At 39.3% G+C, this 22,126-nt stretch overlaps 2 protein-coding genes across 3 annotated transcripts; both read right to left on the reverse strand.

Moving 5' to 3' along the window:
- Window positions 1–6,024, reverse strand: KRT26 (keratin 26). 2 transcript variants are annotated; one of them, XM_077973509.1, is made up of 8 exons: window positions 5,496–6,024; window positions 4,921–5,003; window positions 4,019–4,175; window positions 3,727–3,888; window positions 3,520–3,645; window positions 2,644–2,861; window positions 1,343–1,410; window positions 1–426 (listed from the first exon to the last, which is right to left on the reverse strand). In XM_077973509.1, exons 1-8 carry the CDS (start codon window positions 5,934–5,936, stop codon window positions 275–277), a joined length of 1,407 nt encoding a protein of 468 aa, XP_077829635.1. In that variant the 5' UTR covers window positions 5,937–6,024; the 3' UTR covers window positions 1–274. The 2 variants fall into 2 exon arrangements, with proteins under 2 accessions (XP_077829635.1, XP_077829636.1); XM_077973510.1 differs by having other exon boundaries at window positions 96–426; window positions 1,343–1,404; window positions 5,496–6,018.
- A 4,622-nt stretch (window positions 6,025–10,646) lies between these two features.
- Window positions 10,647–16,114, reverse strand: KRT27 (keratin 27). The gene is made up of 8 exons (XM_002800508.4): window positions 15,504–16,114; window positions 14,702–14,784; window positions 14,153–14,309; window positions 13,554–13,715; window positions 13,345–13,470; window positions 11,356–11,573; window positions 11,089–11,138; window positions 10,647–10,975 (listed from the first exon to the last, which is right to left on the reverse strand). The coding sequence occupies exons 1-8, from the start codon at window positions 15,945–15,947 to the stop codon at window positions 10,836–10,838; spliced, it is 1,380 nt and encodes a 459-aa protein (XP_002800554.1). The 5' UTR covers window positions 15,948–16,114; the 3' UTR covers window positions 10,647–10,835.
- Between the last annotated feature and the right edge of the window lie 6,012 nt (window positions 16,115–22,126).

Raw genomic sequence — 22,126 nt, forward strand, 5'->3', positions numbered from 1 at the left:
TTGCAACAGAAGAATTTTTAATGAAATGTCAAAAAAGACCCCCAAAATAAAACAAAAATTAGGGACAGAGCAGGATTTTTCTTCTCTGGAAAAGGATTACATGCATAGAACGTGAGAAAAGGAAGAGAAGGAGAACAAATTCTAGCCCTTTTATCTTTAAGAACAGAAATGAATAATTCCCTTAGGTTATTTAATCAGTAGGGTTTTTGCAAAGGCAGGCTTTCTTTCTGTCTTTCTCTCCCTTTTTTTTTTTTTTTTTAATAAGTTTTCCTCCTTATGGTGCTTTAAAAGGTACTCGTTGCTCTACTGTAATGTTGCTTATTTTAGAGGACTTTTCTTCAACTGAGTGGACTCTCAGTGAAAGGACACTGCCTATTTGATCCAGTTCCTCAACCACTGTTTTGACAATAGTTTCTTTTGCTGAGTCTGAAATAAAATAAATAAAACGTTAGTGGTCATTTTTTAACAGGTTGAAAAATATTTAGCCATAACAGGTATGCTTTTGGTTTGTTTGTTTGTTTTTTGAGGAGTCTCACTCTGTCACCCAGGCTGGAGTGCAGTGACATGATCTTGGCTCACTGCAGCCTCTCCCTCCCAGGTTCAAGCGATTCTGCTGCCTCAGCCTCCCAAGTGGCTGGGATTACAGGCGCCTGCCACCACGCCTGGCTAATTTTTGTATTTTTAGTAGAGATGCAGTTTCACCCTGTTGACAAGGCTGGTCTCAAACTCCTGACCTCAAGTGATCCACCTGCCTTGGCCTCCCAAAATGCTGGGATTACAGGCATGAGCCACCGCACCTTTTAAAAAATGTTTGCTTTTTTAAAATGTTTTTTGCAAGTCTGCAGTAAATTGATATATAATACTGTGTTTGAAGTCAGTGTTTAGCAAGAACCAGGACTATCTCTCTTATATTTGCCACTGTTTTTAGAGCAATGGGTGTTTGAAAACATAAATTAAACATGAATTAAAACAATCTAAGTATCAGGCAGTAAAGGCTGGCTGCAAGTAATGTCTTCTTTTAAATACCAGCTTGCCCTATTTTTGTGGTTTAAGATAAGTAGCTCTTTTATCAAAGTATTGAAACTATGAAAGATAATACATTCCAGGTAAGAAATCTGTTGTGGGATTAATTCCTCACTCAGTAATTTCATAATTTGACCACATCTGTTGTTCTACAGGAATATAAAATACAAATGTTAAGAACTATAATAATGACCCCTCATGCCTTTATTCACCACAAGTAAACTTAAAAACAAATTTTATTTAGTTAACAAATAAATAACTTAGTTAACACAATTGATGGAGTTTAAGGAGTTACACCAGGTAAAAAAACCATCTATACCTTTGCCTTGATTTCCAGAATTCACAGGCCTGCATCCTTTTGATTTGTAACATGTGGATTTGCTTTTTCTGTGAAGAGAAGAGTAAATTATTGCATTTTTTTCTTTCCTTAGTGAGCTTATAAATACCTCTAAATTGGAAATAAGCATTTTGGAATTCTAGTTTCAACAAGATTCAAATTCCTCATATACTTAAGGGACACTAGTAAGCTTTTCATGACTTCAACATAGTGAAAGAAGAGATGAAATGGATGTTTATGAATAGAAATTTTCTCATGACCAGATATCACCTCTTTCATCTAGCAATGTTTCTCACTCTGACTTTTCAATCAGCTGGCCAATGAATGTGTTTGGAGTGCCTACCGTGAAGAAAGTGTTGCTGGGCTAGGTGCTGCAGAAAATATAGGACCAAAACACAGTTTTTACGGTTGGAAAAAATTATACACATGCTAAAAATTACCTATAACTTGAAAAGTGCTGTAAATTAAGTGAAAAGTGAGTGGTATAATGAGTGCTTTGTTCTGAGGAGGGAGCAATCACTGTTGGGTTCCTGTGAGAATAGGCTGCAGAAGGCTGATGGGCCTTGTAGTGTGCAAGACGTTACCTCCTCACTATGCGGCCATGGGCAAGCATCTAGTAATAGGCAGTGATTACCAGATACCTTTTCTGTGTATGCCACTGTCACAAATACCTTTTCTGTGTATGCTGTGTAGGGAGACATTATGGTTAAGACTTGTTACAAGTATGGTTTTGGCGTTATCGCAATTTCACCAACGAGGAAACTGCATTTGAAAAGGTTAAACAATGCGCTTGTAATTCACCCAGTATTTGATTCACAGCTAGGGCTGCAATTCCAGGGCTGTTGCTATTGACTAAGAAACTATGGTGCTTCTCCAATTAACTCTTCCTATGTCTTCATCGCTCACCTTTAATACAAGGTACATGTGGGGTAACTAGTGAAGTGATAAGAAAAGAGAGTGAGTTATTTATAAGAAATGTGCTTACACACTAAATCACAGAAAGCAAGTTTCCCCTTGAATTGGAGTACTGGAATTGTTAAATATTCTATACTTAAATGACCTTTATATTATTATACATACAAACATTTTTACATACATAGAAATTTGATTTTCAAATTTCTGCATGTTTTAATTTCACTTGGCTGCAATAATATACATTCCTGAGGATAAATATATGTGATCTCTAGAGTAGGAGATTCTAGGATGCAATATTGGCATACCTATACTGTGAGAAAACCTAGTTGATGGGAGACTTTTTTTTTTTTCTGCAAGTTAATATTTACCTTTCTTCTCCATCTAGTAAGTTGCAATAAATTTCAATTTCTTTTTCTAAAAAGATTTTTACATCAAGAAGCTGTTCATACTCCAGCTTCTGGCCTTCTGTTTCTGTTCGAATCTGTTGCAGTTGTTCCTCCATCAGCCCGATCTTATCCTGAATTTGCTGGAGTTGATTGCAGTAATTTTCTTCAGTCTCAGCCAAGGAGCATTCATAGGAATGTTTCTGAAAGACAAACAAAGCAAAGCTTCATTGTGTAAAAGAGAAATGGCATGGACATTTTACATTATTTTATTTACTTTTTTGAGATGGTATCTTGCTCTGTCACCCAGGCTGAGTGCAGTGGCACGATCTTGGCTCACTGCAACCTCTCTTCTTAGGTTCAAGTGATTCTCCTGCCTCAGCCTCCTGAGTATGTGGGATTACAGGTGCCCACCACCACACCCAGCTAATTTTTATATTTTTAGTAGAGATGGGGTTTCACCATGTTGGCCAGGCTGGTCTTGAACTCCTGACCTCAAGTGAGCCACCTGCCTTGGCCTCCCAAAGTGCTGGGATTACAGGCATGAGCCACTGTGCTTGACCAGCATGATCATATTTTAAATATTCTCAAGGTAGAAATAATTATTTGTATAAGGTCTGAATATTTTTAATTGAAAATCAACATTTGCAAGATTTTAAAAAAATTCCTCTATTGTAAAAAGGCATTTTTCAAGTTTTGGAATTGGTGAATTTAGGGACAGAATTCTTGATATTTAATATATTTTATACTTTTAGTCATATGTAAATGGTTATACGTACTTGGTGTTATATACATTTTTATATCTGTATTGACTTATACATATTCACACATAGATTCAATTCAATGGTGATTCCTACATACCACAGCCATGAGGGACTGAAGTTCTATTTCCAGGGTTTGCAGGTTGCGTTTCACTTCGGTCAGCTCATTTCTGGCTGCTGTGGCTGCTCCCTCATCATTGGAAATCTGTTGTTGCAGTGTTGCACTCTGAAGTGTAGTTGTCGAAAGGGTTAGTGACCGGCCTGATTGTCTCCTGAGCAAGCCCTTTGTAATTTGCCATAGACCTACCCTCTCGTTGAACCAGGCTTCAGCATCTTTGCAGTTCTGCTCAGCCAAGGCCTCATACTCAGCCCTCATGTTGTTTAACAGGAGAGTTAGGTCCACTCCTGGGGTTGCATTCATCTCCACGTTCACATTCCCCCCAGCTGTACACTGCAAGACTTCCATCTCCTAGAAAAGGGATTGGTATTCATCCTCAGTGGAGGATTTTGATTGATGTTCATGCCCTGCTATGAAATGAACAGTGGACTTGAAGAAGGAAATTAGACACTATATGAAGCCACTCTGCAGGCTTCCTTACCTCCTCGTGATTTTTTTTGAGGTAGGTCAATTCCTCACTGAGGGTCTCACACTGTATCTCCAGGTCGGTTGTACAGAGGGTCAGCTCATCCAACACTCTGCGAAGACCATTGGTGTCAGCCTCAACACTGTGGTGCAGAGCCAGCTCATTTTCATACCTGAAAGATTAGTAAGGCACCTGGGAGTTGTCATCATAGGCAGGTGCAAAGCACAACTTTTAAAGGCATTTCATATGCTGAAAGACATGATGTTCTCTACATGCTTCTGAAGCTTCTTGCAATGGCAAACTGCTAAAATGGTTTGAGATACCTAACAATTCATGAATTGTATTTTGGGGATGTTATTTCTTCAGAGTTGATTTTTGTCATCCAATGCGCTTAACAATTAAATACAATATTGCTAGATTTTAGATTTTAAAAAATGTAATAGCTCTTTTTTGTTGTTGTTTGCTTTTGAGATAGTCTCACTCTGTCACCCAGGCTGAAGTGCAGTGGCCCCATCTCAGCTCACTCAACCTCCGCCTTCCAGGTTCAAGTGGATTCTCATGTCTCAGCCTCCCGAGTAGCTGGGATTACAGGAGTGCGCCACCATGCCTGACTATGTTTTTGTGTGTATACTTTTAGTAGAGACGGGGTCTTCCCATGTTGGCCAGGCTGGTCTTGAACTCCTGACCTCAAGTGATCCGCCTGTCTTGGCCTCCCAAGGTGCTGGGGTTACAGGCATGAGCTACTGTATCCAACCATGATAGCTCTTTTTATAAGGGTGTATTTAATTCAATTTCTTTATTTATCTAGTCTGGCTTTAGAAAAACATTTTGGTTTTCAAAGCAAAATATATATTCCTTAATCCAACTGTAATATTTTAACTTTTATTCATATAATTAATTAGTTTGTTTTCACCTACTTCAGCCTGAAGTCATCTGCGGTCAGTCTGGCATTGTCATTTTGTAGAACAATGCTGGCGTTGCAGGTGGTTGCAGAAATAATCTAAATAGGGAAGATTATGAAAAATGTTGATTACCAAAAGTCAAAGGAGGCTCCAGATTTCAGTGTGATTTTATATCTTCTTAATCTGTCAAACATCTGTTTTAGTATCTTTTTTCTATGTTAAAGAAATCTGGATTTTCTTCAGATAATAAGCATCCAGAGCTTAAGTGCCACATAGGTACTTTTATTACTTTTGATAAAAGTTTGTATGATGAAACTTAAGTGCCACATAGGTACTTTTATTACTTTTGATAAAAATGGTATGAGCTAAATATAAGAAAAACAAAGTGAATATATCTGTTTTGAAATGATTTCTTTTTCATTATTTAATTCTACAAGATTTTATTGCCAGGTACTGCACTTAGCACTGGAAATACCGAGTGAACAAATCCTATATCACATAAATTTGTTAAACACATTTTATATTTTCTCTTCTTTAAATTATCCAGACACAAAGTCTGTAGTAAAAGTATGCAAATCCCTATTTCTTACCTGCCTTTTAAGATCTTCAATGACTGAGAAGTATCTGCTATAGTCATGATTGTGTCCCCGGAAAGAACCAGGCTCACATTTCTCATACCAGCCCTTGATCTTCTGCTCCAGGTCTGCGTTGGCCTCCTCCAGAGCACGCACATGGTCCAGGTAGGATGCCAGGCGGTCATTGAGATTCTGCATGGTCACCTTTTCATTCCCAGAGAGGAGGCTGTGCTCATTGCCAAGAAAACCAGTACGGGCACCACTTCCCAACCCTCCACCACTACTGCAGAAGCTTCCTCCAGAAGAGATGCCCCCAAGAGTACAAGAAAAGCTGCTTCCTGCTCCCGACCCAACACACACATTCCCAGCCACAAAGCCTGTTCCTCCACCGGACAGCCTACCAGACCCAGTTCGCGAGCAGATCCGCCTGGATCCACCAGAAAGTCGAAAAGACATGGCGGCAGCACAGACGGGCAACCCCTTGCCAAAGAGAGGAGCAAAGCCGGAGTTCACCTTCCACACACGTTAGCTCCCTTGGCCTTTTATAGGATTCACTGGGTCATTTCAGTCTTGACTATGCCAGTCTGTAATAAAATTTACTTGCATCCTAATTGTTGTTTTTCACAATTGGGTGATTTTTAACAGCGTCCAGTCTGTAGGTGGAAAGGTGCCCCAAGGATATTTTTTATATATAAAAATGGTGCCAGGTGAAGTAAAACTAAATCATAGCCTCAAAGGCCAAAATTAAATATGACTAAATATGCATCTTTTTGACCGACCACTGGACTATTAATAGAATCTAGAGTCTCCCCGTCACATATAACAAAGAATTAATAATTCCAATGAGAAATGTCTCCTACTTTTGTCCTGTTAATGCTCATAGAGTATTTCTAGTATTCCCACTTCGTTGAGTGCCTCCTTTCTTCCTTTCTTTGTTTCTTTTATTTTTCTTTTTTCCTTTTTTTAAGAGATGTGGTCTCGCTATGTTTCCCAGGCTGGTCTTGAACTCCTGGCCTCCAGTGATCCTCAGCCTCGGATCCTCAGCCTCACCCAGCTCAGCCTCCTGTAGCCAGCATTACAGGTGTAAGCCACTGCACTGGGTGTCTGGGTGTGTGTTTTCCTTCTTCCTGACACCAGAGAATCTCAGCATCTATTGATCTTTTGGTAGTGGGAGATTTTAAAAGAAATCTACCATTTCTTGAATTGAGAACTGAAGTAACAGAAATCCTGCAGTCTTGCTTATTATTAATTTCAATATAATTCATGAATATGTCATCGTGGTGGAGAATTATTTTGATTGAGATTTCTTGGTTCAGTCCAGGCAGGAGTAGGATATCAGTTCAACTAAGAGTCTCCAAATTGTTCACTTCCCTACCCCTAAATAGTGTTTACTGTCTTTTAGTTTAAATGTATGTATTTAAGACATTAGGAATTATTTTGAGAAGTGAGCATCATATTGATTAGCAAGGAGTAAAATATATAAGGAGGGAGGTATTTTCATCATTACCTAGAAAACCAGTACTTATGGTACCCTAGAGAGAAGATAAGTTATCACAGGGAAGTACTCTTTATTCTCTTGCCTTGATGCCCTGGAAAGTTATCCAGGCTTGGATCATTTCCCTACTGGGCAAATGAAAATAATAGTATCGAACAGTCTCAAATGAATGTTGAGCAGTTCCAATCATGAATGACTGTAAGACAGTTTGAAAGGCACAAACATTTTTAAATGTTAATTGTTTAAATTATTATAATAAAGTGGACATATCAGAAAGGGTAAAGTCTCTATCACCTATAATGATACAAATTGATTGGTTAACTAATTATGGGTTTAGTTTTGAAACAGTAATTTTTTTCTGAATGATATTTTTCAATGTTGTGGATACTGAATACTTTGGAAAACATCCAACATTATTGTCACTAAAACGTATATAACATTTAGTGGACTGCATGGATTTTCTAAATCAAAAATATTTAAAAATAAATAATAAATACAAAGCTATAACTGGACCATCAGCTTAGGTTTAAAACAGTGCATAATAACCTAGATACAGTTCCTATTTAGAGACTTTTTACTGATTTTGTTGTGACCTGGTCAAATTTTTAATCTTTTGCTCATTTTTCCCAGGAATAAAACAAGAAAAACAGAGAACATTGTCAGTTTAATGGTTTATAAAGCTTGAGTTTCTTAGATGAGTTATTATGAGATTTCAAAGTATTATTAACATAATCTATTTATCTCTAGATACTTTACAAATACAAATTATCTTTTGTGAAATAAGTTAAACACATATTATTAGGACCATTTCGGAGATGAGTTGTCTCTGAAGCTAAGTGGCCACAAAGCATTTCCGTATCAAAGCAGGACTGTAATGCATGATGCTTAACTCCCTCTTGAAACGTTGTCACCTATTTACTCATGTGAGTAGGTCCCTTAAGTTATTTTAATCATAGATTTTCCTCTAAACTAATACTTATTTTTAAAATGTAGGTATGCTCTAGTTCTTTCTGGAAGTGGAGGATAGATTTAACAAATTCTCTGGACCACTTCAGTCTATACATTTTTTCCCTGAGATGGATTATTTTATTCATGGCAAAAAAGTGGTATTTGGATGTATATAATTGATCATTTCTTAATAATCTACTAGGTAGTAGAACATTACATGATGTGCATACGTATTTTAGGTATTCAAAATGAATCGAATTAAGCTTTATGCAGTATTGCTGTCTCCTTATTTCAGGATAAAGTTTTTCATTACATTATCTTATTCTGATGATCATATGCTAATTTTCCCCCAATAGATTTATTGTTTAGTTTCAAGTACGCTGTTGTTTAAAATTCACATTCTATATTTCTGTTAGATAACCGTTTTTCTTGAACTTGAATGAGGTTTGTTTTGTCACTAGATTCCTAGTTTTTGGTTTTGTTTTGTTTTTGTTTTTTTTTTCTGAGAATCAGATTCTGGTATACTAAGTCCTTCCACAAAATGGCTTCCCTCGTTTGGTTTGGGAAGAAGGAGATACTGATGTCTCTGCTAATGTCAGACCGACTGGAATGAGCATGCACGTAGTTTATCCCTTCTCTTGCTAGAAGGAAAGTGGAGTCATAAGGTTCTCACTAGCATGGTATTATGTCGTGGTGAGCACCAGACTCTGAGCCATTCTGTGTGGTTTACACATTTCAGCACTTCCTGTTATAAGCTGTGTGATCTTAGGCAAATTACTCAACCAGTCTCTGCCTCAGTTTCCTTATCTGTAAAACGAGGACGATAACAGTACCTACCTCATAGGGTTGTCGTGAGGAATAAATGATGCTTAGAACAGAGTCTAGCACCTAGTAAGTGCTGGTTATCAATTGTTATTGACTCTTTCCTGGAAGTCATATTTAAAGGTCTTGAATATCGGCCTGGTTTTAGCAGAAAGAATTTATTCCCTGAGTTATGGTGAGTTGGTGGTCAGGCGTCTCAAATACTGTGAAATCTGAGCTAAGTATTCAGTGGCTGACGCCTGTAATCCCAGCACTTTGGGAGGCCGATGCAGGCGGATCACGAGGTCAGGGGATTGAGACCATCCTGGCTAACACAGTGAAACCCCGTCTCTACTGAAAATACAAAAAAATTAGCTGGGCCTGGTGGTGGACGCCTGTAATCCCAGCTACTCGGGAAGCTGAGGCAGGAGAATGGCGTGAACCGGAAGGCGGAGCTTGCAGTGAGCCAAGATGGCGCCACTGCACTCCAGCCTGGACAACAGAGTGAGACTAACTCAAAAAAAAAATAAATTAATTAAAGACTTTTTAGTATTACGGTTTACTCTTAAGTGTTGTACATTCTACAGGTTTGGAAAATGTATAATGACATGTATCCATTCTTATGGTATTATCCAGAGTATTTTCACAGCCTTAAAAATCCTCTGTGTTCTGCCTGTTCATCCCTCTCCTTCAATTTCTAGCAGCCACTGATCTTTTTACTATCTCCATAGTTTCGCCTTGTACAGAATGTCATATAGTTGGGGTCATACAGTATGCAGCCTTTTCAGAGTGGCTTCTTTCACTTAGTTATATACATTTAAGTTTCCTCTGTGTCTTTTCATGGCTTGATAGCTCATCGCTTTTTAGCACTGAATAACATTCTATTGTCTAGTTGTACCACAGTTTATTTATCCATTCGCCTACTCAAGGACATCTTAGTTGCTTCCAAGTTTTGCCATTATGAATAAAGCTGCTCTAAACATCTGTGTGCAGGTTTTTGTATGAATGTAAGTTTTCAACTCTTATGTGGTAGGATGTTTCCTTTTCCTAATTTTGATATGAGTGTATATGATGCGAGGACTGGTTAATTAAAAAGTTAAGTGAGAGGGTATCTGCCTTACATTCACCTAGGTATTACTACATGATTGTGGGAAACAGAGGAGGAAAGACGGCTCGAAAGTGACTATGTTTCAACTGGACTGAACCAATTCTACAGAGTTCAGTAACAGGATACTGGTTCCAGAGAAAAACGGGCTGTTTTTGTTATGGGATTGGTGAGGGGGAGCCAAATCTCTCACCCACAAATAAACCTCTGGAGGGTTTTCTGCTGAGTTTAACCTCCTCCCACTCCCAGCCTTGAAATAGGTTCATTAATGGTAGGTGATGAAATTATTGCACTAAAACTTACATTTGACTTGAGAGCCACATGGCTCTGCAGTCTTGGATGGCAAAAATGAAGTAGAGAACTTGTGAATTCCTACCCTTATGGTGGAGTGATCAAGATTATGAATTAGATACCCGCTGGAATTCTCCTCTTACCCTTATCCTCATAGCTCTCTTTTTCCCCTTCTACCTTCAAATATCACCACTTATAGCCTTTCCTTTATGTTTAAGGTTGTTTCTGATTCTTCGGTTTCTTATTTCTGTGTCTATGAGCATATTGACCTCAGGGACTGGATCTTATTAACTGTTTTATCCTCGTTATCTGGCATATAGTGTGTGCTCAGTAAGTACTTTTCGTACTGAGACAAGGGAGACAAAATTTTACAGAGAAGTGAAAAAGACTCCAACTAGTTTTCATGTTAAACTTACTTCCAACTTGTGAAGACCATTGAATTAAACAGAAGAAATTAAAGACAAAATTCAGCTCCCATTGGAAGGTGTATCTAAAATGCAAAGATTGGCTAGAACCAGGGAAGATGACTTGCAACAGGAAGAACTTTTATTGAAACACCACCATAGAGAAAAAGCCAAAGAAATGGTACTATTCTAAAAATAACTTGTCTTAATTCATTGGAAGAAAAGCAGAAAAATAAGGGGACCCTTATTTAGGAAAGGAGTTTCATTTTGGTATTTTAATTTGGGGGCCATTGTTTCTCAGAGGCGGGAGTTCAGGAAGGCACCCTCTGTTCATTCTTGTTGTTGACTTTGGTGGCTTTCTCTTCCACGGTGTGAACTCTGGACGAGAGAACTTTGCCACGAGGATCTATTTCTTCAACAACTGTTTTGACAATGGTGGTTTTAGATGAATCTAAAATGCCACATATAAACTGTTAGAATTTATCAAATTCATAAATAGGAAATAACTCATCATTTGAAACACATACAAAGGAACACTGAATACCTAACGCAGCTTTTGTTTACCTTTTGTCTGATTTCCTGGGCCTCCATAGCCTTTTGATTTAGAACAGGAGCTGTAAAAGTACAGAGCACTTATATGAATCATTTCATTCTGTTTTACTGAGGAAACTGAAAAATAATGATTTAAGGTGGGAATTCACTGCATTCTGAAATAACACTAAAAGAGTGTTATCTCCATGTGATCTAGATCATTAGATATTTTGTAATTGATTTCAAATAATCTTTAGTAACCTAGAAATGAATTGTTATCTCAATGACAGCAATACTGACCCATCTTCTCCATCTATCAGGAGGCAGTAGGTCTCAATTTCTTTTTCCAGGTGGACCTTGACGTCGAGGAGCTGCTCATACTCGAGCTTCTGGCCCTCGGTCTCGGTTCTGACCTGGTGCAGCTGCTCCTCCAGGGCCCCGATCTGAGCCTGGATCTGCGCCAGCTGCGCACAGTAGTTGCTCTCGGTCTCTGTCAAGGAGCCCTCCAGGGAGTGTTTCTGTAGTTTGGTAAGACATGGTTTAATAGAAAAGGTCACAGTGTTTTAGAATAAGTCAAAGCATTTAAGAGATAATTAAGATAATTATCCTTACATCACACAAATAATTACATTTACCCAAAAGATTCTATTTGTTCAATATTAATTATTGCCTTTATTAAATGTCATATTACTTTTTGATTTGAGAATGACACAGCTGCTGCTGAATGTCCCTCAGATGCCCAGGTGTGCTAAAAAAAATGAAATTTTCTCTTCATAGGGCACAAACGAAAAGATCCCTCCCCTGCACCAATGTAGCCTGTGCTTGTAGAGTTTGGCACAATTTGCCACTTTCCACACAACTGGAAGTCCGCCTACACTTTGCTACTCATATCTAGCCATGTGACAGTCTTGGCTCATGAGGACTGTAGCTTTCTATTAAAAGGTCATCCTGCAGTGAACTGCATAAACGTTCCATGAGTAGAATAAACCACAGAAAAGAATTACCTTCTTAGGCTTTAAATAGAGTAGTTCAGTTCATTGGCTTGTGAATCTGAATGGGTTTATAGAGATACTCAGAGGGAACACTCACTGCAATTTTACATGGAATGAAGATGAGCGTGTCTTATCCTTTCACCTGCAAGTATTTTTTATATAAAGCCTTGATTTTATGTACATTCATAGCTTCATCTGTGGATAAACTCTGGTGGTTTACTAGCCATAGTGGGAAAAGTATCGACTTGGGAGTTAGAAAATTAGGAGAGAACTTCTGGATGCCTTCGTTACCCAACTGTGGGACTGTGGGAATTGCTTAACTTCGTCGAATCTCAGAGTCCTCTTTTGGAAATAATGACATGAGTTATAACGTCTGCCCTGCCCTGTGCCCCGGGGTTGTTGTGGACTCACATGTGGGTGGAAGTGCTGGGCAAACGCTTAATGAAAGCAGTTATGATTATCATTACACATGTTTAGTTTTATAGTCAGTCTTCGTGCCTCTACTTTGCCTCTGTTTATGCCGCTTAAAAGGAACTTGTAAGTGCTCTTGATTGAGTGGTCAGAAGGAATGCTAGATGAAGTTGGGAGTGGCGCAAATGTATTTTTACTCTCTTTAAGCAGTAGGATTTTTTCTTCTTTTTCTTTTTAAATGGACACATAAGAATTGTACATATTTACGGGGTTCCATAATTATATTTCAAAACACACATTGTGTAGTGATAGAATCAGGGCAATTAGCATATCCAAGGTCCCAAACATTTATTTTTTTGTGTGTGTTGGGAACATTCAAAATCCTCTCTTTGAACTATTTGAAATTATAGAATAAGTTATTCTTAACTATAGTCATCCTCAGTACTATAGAACACTTGAACTGATTCTTCCTATTCTGCTGTAATTTTGTATCCTTTAACCAACCTCTTCCTATCCCCCCATCCCCTTCCCAGGCTCTAGTAAGGATTATCCCACTCTCTAATTCTATGAGATCAACCTTTTTGGCTTCCACATATGAGAGTTTTTTGATATTTTGACTTAGGATAGAAGATTCAAAGTCAAAACTATTTTCTTTTTCCAGTATCTTGATTGTATTTGCTAATTTCTAATATTTCATAATTATTAGCATCCAGCTATACTTTGTAGGCAAAGAGGACTGTCATGTGCAAAATGCAAATGTGTCTTATGTCAAGCACTGTAATTAATGGCTAAAAACTAAAATATGTAATTATGTTGGAAGAAAATTACCTTCGATTATTTTTTTCTCAATTTCTAAAGCAAATGTGTTTTGTAATTTTTCGCTTACCGTTGCTAAGAGGGACTGAAGTTCAATCTCAAGGGTTTGAAGAGTGCGTTTCATTTCGGTAAGCTCATTCCGGGCTGAGGTGGTGGCGCCAGCGTCGTCAGAGATCTGCTGCTGCAGCGAGGCGCTCTGGAACGGCAGGGGCCGCGTTAGGGTGCTGCTGGCTGCTTCTGCGCCCGGCGCCCACGGAGCGCACCCAAGCATGGTTTTACCTTCTCGTTGAACCAGGCCTCCGCGTCCCTGCGGTTCTGCTCGGCAAGGGCTTCGTACTCAGCTCGCATGTTGTTCAGCAGAACCGTGAGGTCTACCCCAGGGGCCGCGTTCATCTCCACGTTCACGTTGCCTCCAGCCGCGCACTGCAGAGCTTTCATTTCCTGAAAGATATTTGTTTAACGGAATTAGGATCTGAATATTTTATTTATTTTATTTTTTGAGTTAGGGTCTCGCTCTGATGCCTAGGCTGGAATGCAGTGGTGCGATTATGGCTCACGGCAGCCTCCAACTCCTGGCCTCAAGCGATCCTCCAGTCTGGGTCTCCTACAGTGTTGGGATTATAGGCGTGAGCCACCGCGTCCGGCCTGAATATTTTTAAAGGAGCCAGATGGACAAGATCTATAAGGTTAGAAACTTTTTGGGAGGTTTGTTTCTTTTGAGAGGATGAACAGAAGCATCTTAAACAATCTAAGCCTTATGGAGAAACTGACAGGTTCCTTCTTGAACGTTAATTTAATATATTCTATTTATCATCTGAAATTAATTTTAAAATTTGGGAGGGAGGAGATTGTGAGAGCCAGCCGGGTGGAGCTTCTACCTCCTCATGATTCTTCTTGAGGTAAGCGAGCTCCTCACTGAGAGTTTCCAGCTGGATCTCCAGGTCCGTTCTGCACAAGGTCAACTCATCCAGGACTCTGCGCAAACCGTTGATATCCGCCTCAACGCTCTGGTGAAGTGCCAGCTCGTTTTCAAACCTTAGAAAAGTATTTGAAAGTTTCATGATTAGTCGTTAGACATGGCACATCACAACTCGAACTAAGCTTTGAGCTAAAACTACTAAGATAATACTTAAAACTTCAGTGAGGTCACCTATCACGCCACAAATACATTTCATTGAAGCAAGAGAATGGGAAGAGCCAAAATTCTTTCTCATATGACTTTGACATTCATTTTTGTTAGTCCCCAAATTTCCCAGGTAAAATATGTTGCTCAGCTAGTTACTCATTCTAATATGCATTTTGTTTAAAACAAATACATGAATAAACAAGAACAAAGACTTGAGCCAACCTCAAATAACTTAGAAGAATAAAGGAGAAAAAATGCTTAGACAACTTTTTTTTTCCTATTTATCTTCAGCCCTACTTACTTTAGTCTGAAGTCATCAGCTGTTAGTCTTGCATTATCATTTTGCAGGACAACATGGGCATTACTGGTAGTTGCAGAAATTATCTGACAAAAGAAAAGTTAGTTAAGATTGAGGAAATATTTAAGATGCATTTCAAAGTTCCTTGAAATGAAATTACCTATGAAATTACAGTGATATTTTTGGCATCTGTCTCTAATAATCAGATGATTCTTTTGAAGATGGGTAGTTTAAGTATGGTCTCTCTCACTCTCTTTTTTTCTTGAGACCGAGTCTTGCTTTATTGCCCAGGCTGGACTGCAGTGGCATGATCTCGGCTCACTGCAACCTCCACCTCCCGGATTCAAGTGATTCTCCTGCCTCAGCCTCCCAGATAGCTGGGATTACAGGCACGTGCCACCACACTGGGCTAATTTTTGTCGTTTTAGTAGAAACAGGGTTTCACCATGTTGGCCAGGCATGACCACTGTGCCTGGCCAGGTGTGGTCTCTTTTATTCCCCACCCCAAGCATTAAAAAAAGCTCTTTCTGTGGGAAAGCCTATAAATATATAGCTGGAGACACTGGGCAGCTTTTGATATTTTAATATTACCAAAAGCATACACACTACACACATACCTAATACCACATGATGGATGTGCCATGTTCAAATATTAGAATTTACTAGAAATTATTTTTAGTATTGAAAATGAAGTCCTAAAATTTAGAAGCTGAGGGCAAAGCCCCGTTATTGTGATACGTTTGTGCATCTGTGAGTGGCTGAACACTCTCCGGAGTGCTAACACTCACGCCATGGCGTTTCTTACCTGGTTCTTAAGTTCGTCAATAATTGGGAAGTATCTGCTGTAATCATGATCAAGACCACGGCAAGAACCCGGTCCAAATTTCTCATACCACCCCTTGATCTTCTGCTCCAAGTCGGCGTTGGCCTCCTCTAAGGCTCGAACATTCTCCAGGTAGGAGGCCAAGCGGTCGTTGAGGTTCTGCATGGTCACCTTCTCATTGCCAGAGAGGAGGCCATGCTCATTCCCTGTGAAGGCAGCACAGGAAGCACTTCCCCCGCCCAGACCTCCGCCATAGCCTCCTGCAGATGAGCTGCCCCCAAAAGCACAAGAGAAGCCACTTCCAATGCCTGGCACACTGCATGTGTTTCCGGCCCCAAAGCCTGCTCCCCCACTAGAGAGCCTCACAGAGCCAGCGCCCCCGCAAGAGCCAAGTCTCCTCGAGGTAGAAGAAAAGCGCACAGACATGGTGTCCAGGCTGGAGCGTTTGTTTCTGCGGTGTTGCTCTGATGGTGAACGTCCTACTCAAACAGCTTGGTTTGCCTTTATATACACATTATTAGGGTGTTTCTTGATGAGCTTTGCTCATAGCCAAGTGATGTTTGCCAGCTCATTGTGAATTATCCATAATGGGGTGATTTTTTTTAATGAATGGCTTTGCCGTACTGTGTCCATTTCTGTAGGTGGATAGTTATCGTGGAGTTATTTGTTATCTCTGGAGTTGGACAGGGTGGAGTATTATCAGGATTATTATAGTGATGCATTTCAAATGTAGTATGAGTAACCCTTCCTGTCTTCCGGGCTTCAGGAATGTATAATACCTGTAAGAATAAACAAGTACGATAGACAGATTTCTCTTTCCCTTACCCAAATCAGCATTGTGTTTTCTTCAGCAATGAAGTATCATAGTCATAGTTTTCTATCAGATATGTTGAAAATAATTTCAAGACCGTGTGTCCATAGTACCAGAAGAAGGAGGGGAGGTCCTAAAGGAAAACAGAGGCATTAAAGGGAATCTTCTTTGGAGACCGAAAGTGTTCCTTTGATCCTTATCCTTCCTGAATTACCATTTCATCTGTACTGGTTTTCTGTCTAAGTTCCATTGCTAACCAGGTTAGGTAAAGGAATTGGTCCCCTCCTCGGGCCTCAGTTTCCACATCTGTAAAGTGAAGAGTCTAGACTGTGGCGTCTGTGTTCCCTTTCTATCTCTAGATCGCTCATATTTCTGCATTCCTTCTGTTGGCTGTCCGTTTCCATAGCACTTTTCTGCATTGCTTCTTGTACTTTTCACCTCTTACTTATTTCTGAATTGTGGTCCCACCATTTTACTGAAATTAACCTCTCAAACGTCACTGCACATCTCTAATCATCATTTATTTTATTTATTCTCCTATACTCTCTTGGTTACATTCAGTACTGACAACCTCAGTCTGATGAGTCTGATCGAGTTTCAGACAGCTGCTTTCTGAGAATTTTTCTACATCTTATGTTGTTCCCCTTTTCTCTTCCACTTATGGCTCCTGCGCCCTGCCTTTGTCATTTATTATAGTTTTGTGCTTGGTATTTACGACTCTCTCTCCTTTTTTTTTTTTTTTTTTCTAGACAGGGTCTCGCTTTGTCCCCCAGGCCGGAGTGCAGTGACATGATCAGAGCTCACTGCAGCCTCAACCTCCCAGGCTCAAGTGATCCTCCCACCTCAGCCTACCAAATATCTGGGACTACAGGCACATGCCACCATGCCTGGCTGATCTGTGTATTTTTTTGTAGAGATGGGGTTTGCTCTGTTGTCTAGGCTGGTCTTGAGTGCCTGGGCTTGACAGATGCTCCCACCTTGGCCTCCCAAAGTGCTGGGATTATAGGCAGGAGCCACCTCACTGTCTTAATGTAGATTTTCCCTCACTGACTTGTCCGTTCTGTTTTACTACTTCCCTCTTTCCCATCTCTTTCCCTTTGTTCATGTTTTTCTTTCCACCTGGTTTTCTTCTTCAGACTAAAAATTATAACAAATCATTTGAGATCTTGCATTTGCCAAGAATGATTGACATCACTTTCAATTACCTAGATTGAAAATCAAGTTGGCAAAAATTTAAATTTTCATGACTTAATAAATGAGCTTGCAGAAAAAAAGCCAGAAAGATTTGTCAATTAATTTAATACATTAATAAAGTATTATGGTTTATTGTTTTACATAAAACTAGGACACCAAAACATTATTTCTTTGCTGTTTATAGTTTATGCAGTTATAAATGTGTCCTCATTACCTCATTACATGTTATAAATAATAAGACATTTTTAAAAGAAAAAGATTTATATTTTAGTATTTCTTTTTTTTTTTTTTTTTGAGATGGAGTCTCGCTCTGTCACCCAGGCTGGAGTGGGCTAATTTTTGTATTTTTAGTAGAGATGGGTTTTCGTCATGTTGGCCAGGCTGGTCTCGAACTCCTGACCTCAGAACACCCACCTTGGTCTCCCAAAGTGTTGGGATTATAGGCTTGAGTCACCATGCTGGGCCTGTTTTAATATTTCTAACTGAACTTTTTTCCTGACTTTTCAAGAGGAGACCTCACATTTTCATTTTGCACGGGGCCTTGAAATTATATAGCCAGCCAGAATTGTTGGGTCTCTCTGAGGAAGCTGAAGAATCTTAGAGAAAATACCTCCAGATAGAAATGTTTGAGTGTTCTCCCCAAAAGGGAGCTCACCATACAACCACTCTGGAAGGATACTTCACGCAAAAGTTCCGAGTGTTTAAGGTCTTACTCAAAATGAACATATTTTAAAATATCACCATGTGTTAAAGAACACTTCAGCAAGAAAGACAGAGACTCAAACAAACAGAAAATAGTACTCAGGGGAAACAGAGATAATGAAGAACATTGAAGAAAACTTTAAAAAAGAAACTACCTATAATTATTACTTTCAGAAGTAACAAAAATACTGTATATTTCAAACATGGATAGAACATCATTATAATTGAACAGGAAGCACATAAAAGACCTCTTAGAATTAAAAACTAACTCCCAAAATAAAACTTCAATAGATGAATTGGAAAATAAATTTTTAAAAAACTCCCCAAAATTAGAACAAAAAGATAAAAAGATAAATATGTGAGCCTTGAAAGACCCAATCTCTCTCTCTCTTTCTCTTTTTTTTGTTTTGTTTTGAGACTAAGTCTTGCTCTGTCACCCAGGCTCGAGTGCAGTGGTACGATCTCAGCTCACTGGAAACTCTGCCTCCCGAGTTCAAGCAATTCTCCTACCTTAGCCTCCCAAGTAGCTGGGATTACAGGCACGTGCCACCATGCCTGGCTAATTTTTGTATTTTTAGTAGAGATGGGGTTTCACCATGTTGGTCAGGCTGGTCTTGAACGCCTGACCTCAAGTGATCCGCCCACCTCAGCCCCCCAAAGTGCTGGGATTACAGGTGTGAGCCACCGTGCCCGGTGTAAAGAGCCAGTCTCTTAAGATGAGTCCTGAGCAGCTAACTGGGCCTAAATTCAAATTAAAACCAAGCAACCTCCTGTTTATGCCACCTGAACCAAATAATAGACTGTAACCTACATGGATTAATCAGAAGTCTGCATGCCCTGACTAATAAGAGCTAAGTAAGCAAACATCGACCAATCAGAACTAAGTAAATTTCAATCCTGCATTTTGCATAAGCAGACCTAAGTGGGAACCTGGGTGGGAACTTTCTCTAAAAGACAAATTCCCTCCCTTTGTTCTCTGGAACACACTTTCATTTTATACCAAAGGCTGTGTCTCACCAGCTTACTAGCTGTTTGCTGGAATGAAGTCTCTGTCCTTGAATTTTCTTCTCAGAGAACTTTTGTTCACAGATGAAAGAAAAGATTAGAAAATAAGAGACTTGGTCAAAGAAGAACAACGTCAAATAGGTCTTCTGGAAAGAGACCTACTTATTATTTTATAATCATATTTTCTGAAATACTACTCAGAACTAAACAACTGAGCTTCTAAATTCGAAGAGACCACCAAGAAACATGAATGATAAATGAAAAACAACCACAGTGAGGCGCATCCACAGGATCTTTCAGAGAACCATGGCTGGGGGCAGGGGCGAAAAACAAACACTTAAAATGTCAGGAGCAAAGCCAACACATATTCAATTTTAGGAAAGCCATTGTTCCATTGAAGAATGCTTTCAAAATACGAACCCAGCCCAGGTGCAGTAGCTCACACCTGTAATCCCAGCACTCTGGGAGGCCGAGGGGGCTGGATCACTTGAGATCAGGAGTTCAAAACCAGCCTGGCCAACATGGTGAAACCCCGTCTCCACTAAAAATACAAAAATTACCTGGGTGTGGTGGTGCATGCCCGTAATCTCAGTTATTTGGGAGGCTGAGGCAGGAGAATCCTTGAACCCAGGAGGCGGAGGTTGCAGTGAGCTGTGATCATACCACTGTACTCCAGCCTGGCTGACAGAGCGAGACTCTGTCTCTTAAACGGAAAAAAAAAAAAAAAAAAAAAAGTGAACCCAAAATGATATCCAACCTTTTATTTCTAATCCTTTCCTAAGGTTTGTCACCTCGTTTCTAAGTTTTTTTTTTTCTAATTGTGACTTATGTAGAGAAGCAAAATTCTCTACTTTCACAACCACAAGTGAGGGTGGAATAAAAATCTTTTCAGACGTGAAAGGTCTCAAAAAAGTTATCTCCTTTGCACATTTCGTTGAGAACCCGCGAGGGAGAAAAACATGAAAAAGGAAAACTTAGGTTCCTGGAAATGGAGCTCCAATGTGAGCGCACTGAGTGAGTGTTCCCACATGACAGCTGGGTAGCAGGCTTAAAAAACAGATAGCCCATATTGCGTAGGAGGACAGGAGAGTCTGAAAGTGAGGTCTTCATGGGAATAGATGAAAATGATTGCTTGGTAGTTTTAATTGCGTAAGAAAGTGGCATGAGAGATAAAGATACGGAGAAAACAGGGTTAAACTAGTTAGAAAATTGTTCTAACTTTAACTCTAAACTAGGGGTCCTCCATGAATTCAGAAGGGAATGGAACAGCCTACATCCTGTGAATTCTCAAAACTGACCAGCCATGGTTCCCTCCTGGGACAGCAACCCACGACGAGGAGAAACTGCTGGGGGAAGAATCAAAATTATTCAGGAGAGGGTCATAGACAGGAAGGAAAGAGAAGGTCTAGATACAAGTGGGGGAGGGAAAAAAAGATAGGAAATTTCAGAAATCAATCCAATGTATTTTTGAATCCTAGATAAAAGCAAGAGAAAAGGGAACTCTGTGAAGTTAGTAAAGCTATTTGGAATTATACTTTATTATTATTATTATTTTTTGAGATGAAGTCTCACTCTATTGCCCAGGCTGGAATGCAGTGGCAAAGTCTTGGCTCACTGCAACCTCGCCTCCTAGTTTCAAGTGATTCTCCTGCCTCAGTCTCCCGAGTAACTGGGATTACAGGTGTGCACCACCACGCCTGGCTATTTTTGTATTTTTAGTGGAGAGGGATTTCACCATGTTGGCCAGGCTGGTCAACTCTTGACCTCAAATGATCCACCTGCTTCGGCTTCTGAAAGTGTTGGGATTACAGGTGTGAGCCACCATGCCCAGCCTAGAATGATACTTCAGTCTAGAAGTTAAGGAACATGAATTGGCAATAAAACCAAGCAAAAGAAAAGGATTGAAGTAAAATCCCAAGAAATGTGAATACAAGATAATAAGGGTGAGGAGTTGATAGTGTCCCCATAGAAAATGAAAGCATACCAGAAAGAAATGCCTACAAAACTGAGTAAGATACAACCCACCATTTCAAAGTGACTTAAAATCGCTAAAAATGACAAAAGAAAAAAAATCCCCATAAACCAGAATTAGAAAAAAACTTAGAAATGAGGTGACAAACCTTAGCAAATGATTAGAAATAAAAGGAAAAAAAACTAATTAAGGTACAATCACAGAAAATGAGAAATTTAGGGGAATCAGTCCCCAGAAGAAAGACATAGTCTGGAAATAATCTTAAATAAAATATTAGCAAATATAATTCAATAATATATTAAATAGCGTAAAATATCTCAAGGAAGTTATTTACCAGAAATGAGAATGACTCAATATTATGTGGAGCAGATAAAAGTGTCCTATGACAGAAACCATATGATCACCTTAAAAGTACTAGAAGAAAACGTGGGTCCCAGCAGTTGTAAAACTCAGAACCTAAGATGGAAATTTTTATAAATATGACAATGAATTATACATTCCTATATGATGACAAAAATCAAAAGAAAAATAGAAATGTCAAAACATTTGCTACAGCCAGTAACAAGTGGCAATTTATTTCCCTTGCAAAAAGCTCCCATAAATCTTGGGTTTTTGTTAAAAGAAGGAATAGCAGCATGTAGTTTTTGCTTTAACAACCACTCAAGCACAGTGGTTGCTTTCCTTTTCCTTCAGATGGAGACTGATTTTTGGGAAGTACTTTCAGTGTAGAAACCCACTTCAGCAAAAAGCAAGGTGAAGCTTCAAGGACTAGAGAAGAACAGGTAACCATTAGCAGAATGCGTAAAGAACTCAGGAGCCCTAGAATTCTGCCCAGCAAAGGAAAACAGTGAACCAAAGACCATAGTCAATTTTTACACGCCTAGGAAGGAAGGACAGATTTAAGACCCAAAAGACTGAGGG

The sequence above is a fragment of the Macaca mulatta genome, chromosome 16 (genome assembly GCF_049350105.2).
Source record: "Macaca mulatta isolate MMU2019108-1 chromosome 16, T2T-MMU8v2.0, whole genome shotgun sequence".
NCBI classification, from domain to species: Eukaryota; Metazoa; Chordata; class Mammalia; order Primates; family Cercopithecidae; genus Macaca; species Macaca mulatta.

What these genes read in the sequence shown, in the direction of transcription:
- KRT26 (XM_077973509.1), bottom strand. Translation starts at nt 5,936, where the DNA reads ATGTCTTTTCGACTTTCTGGTGGATCCAGGCGGATCTGCTCGCGAACT. An exon ending in TCAAAAAAAATCACGAGGAG is followed by an intron (nt 3,889 to 4,018) that starts GTAAGGAAGCCT and finishes TCCCTTTTCTAG; the next exon opens with GAGATGGAAGTCTTGCAGTG. An exon ending in TTCAGTCCCTCATGGCTGTG is followed by an intron (nt 2,862 to 3,519) that starts GTATGTAGGAAT and finishes TTTGTCTTTCAG; the next exon opens with AAACATTCCTATGAATGCTC.
- KRT27 (XM_002800508.4), bottom strand. Translation starts at nt 15,947, where the DNA reads ATGTCTGTGCGCTTTTCTTCTACCTCGAGGAGACTTGGCTCTTGCGGG. An exon ending in GCTGATGACTTCAGACTAAA is followed by an intron (nt 14,310 to 14,701) that starts GTAAGTAGGGCT and finishes TACTTTTCTAAG; the next exon opens with GTTTGAAAACGAGCTGGCAC. An exon ending in AGGCCTGGTTCAACGAGAAG is followed by an intron (nt 13,471 to 13,553) that starts GTAAAACCATGC and finishes CTGCCGTTCCAG; the next exon opens with AGCGCCTCGCTGCAGCAGCA.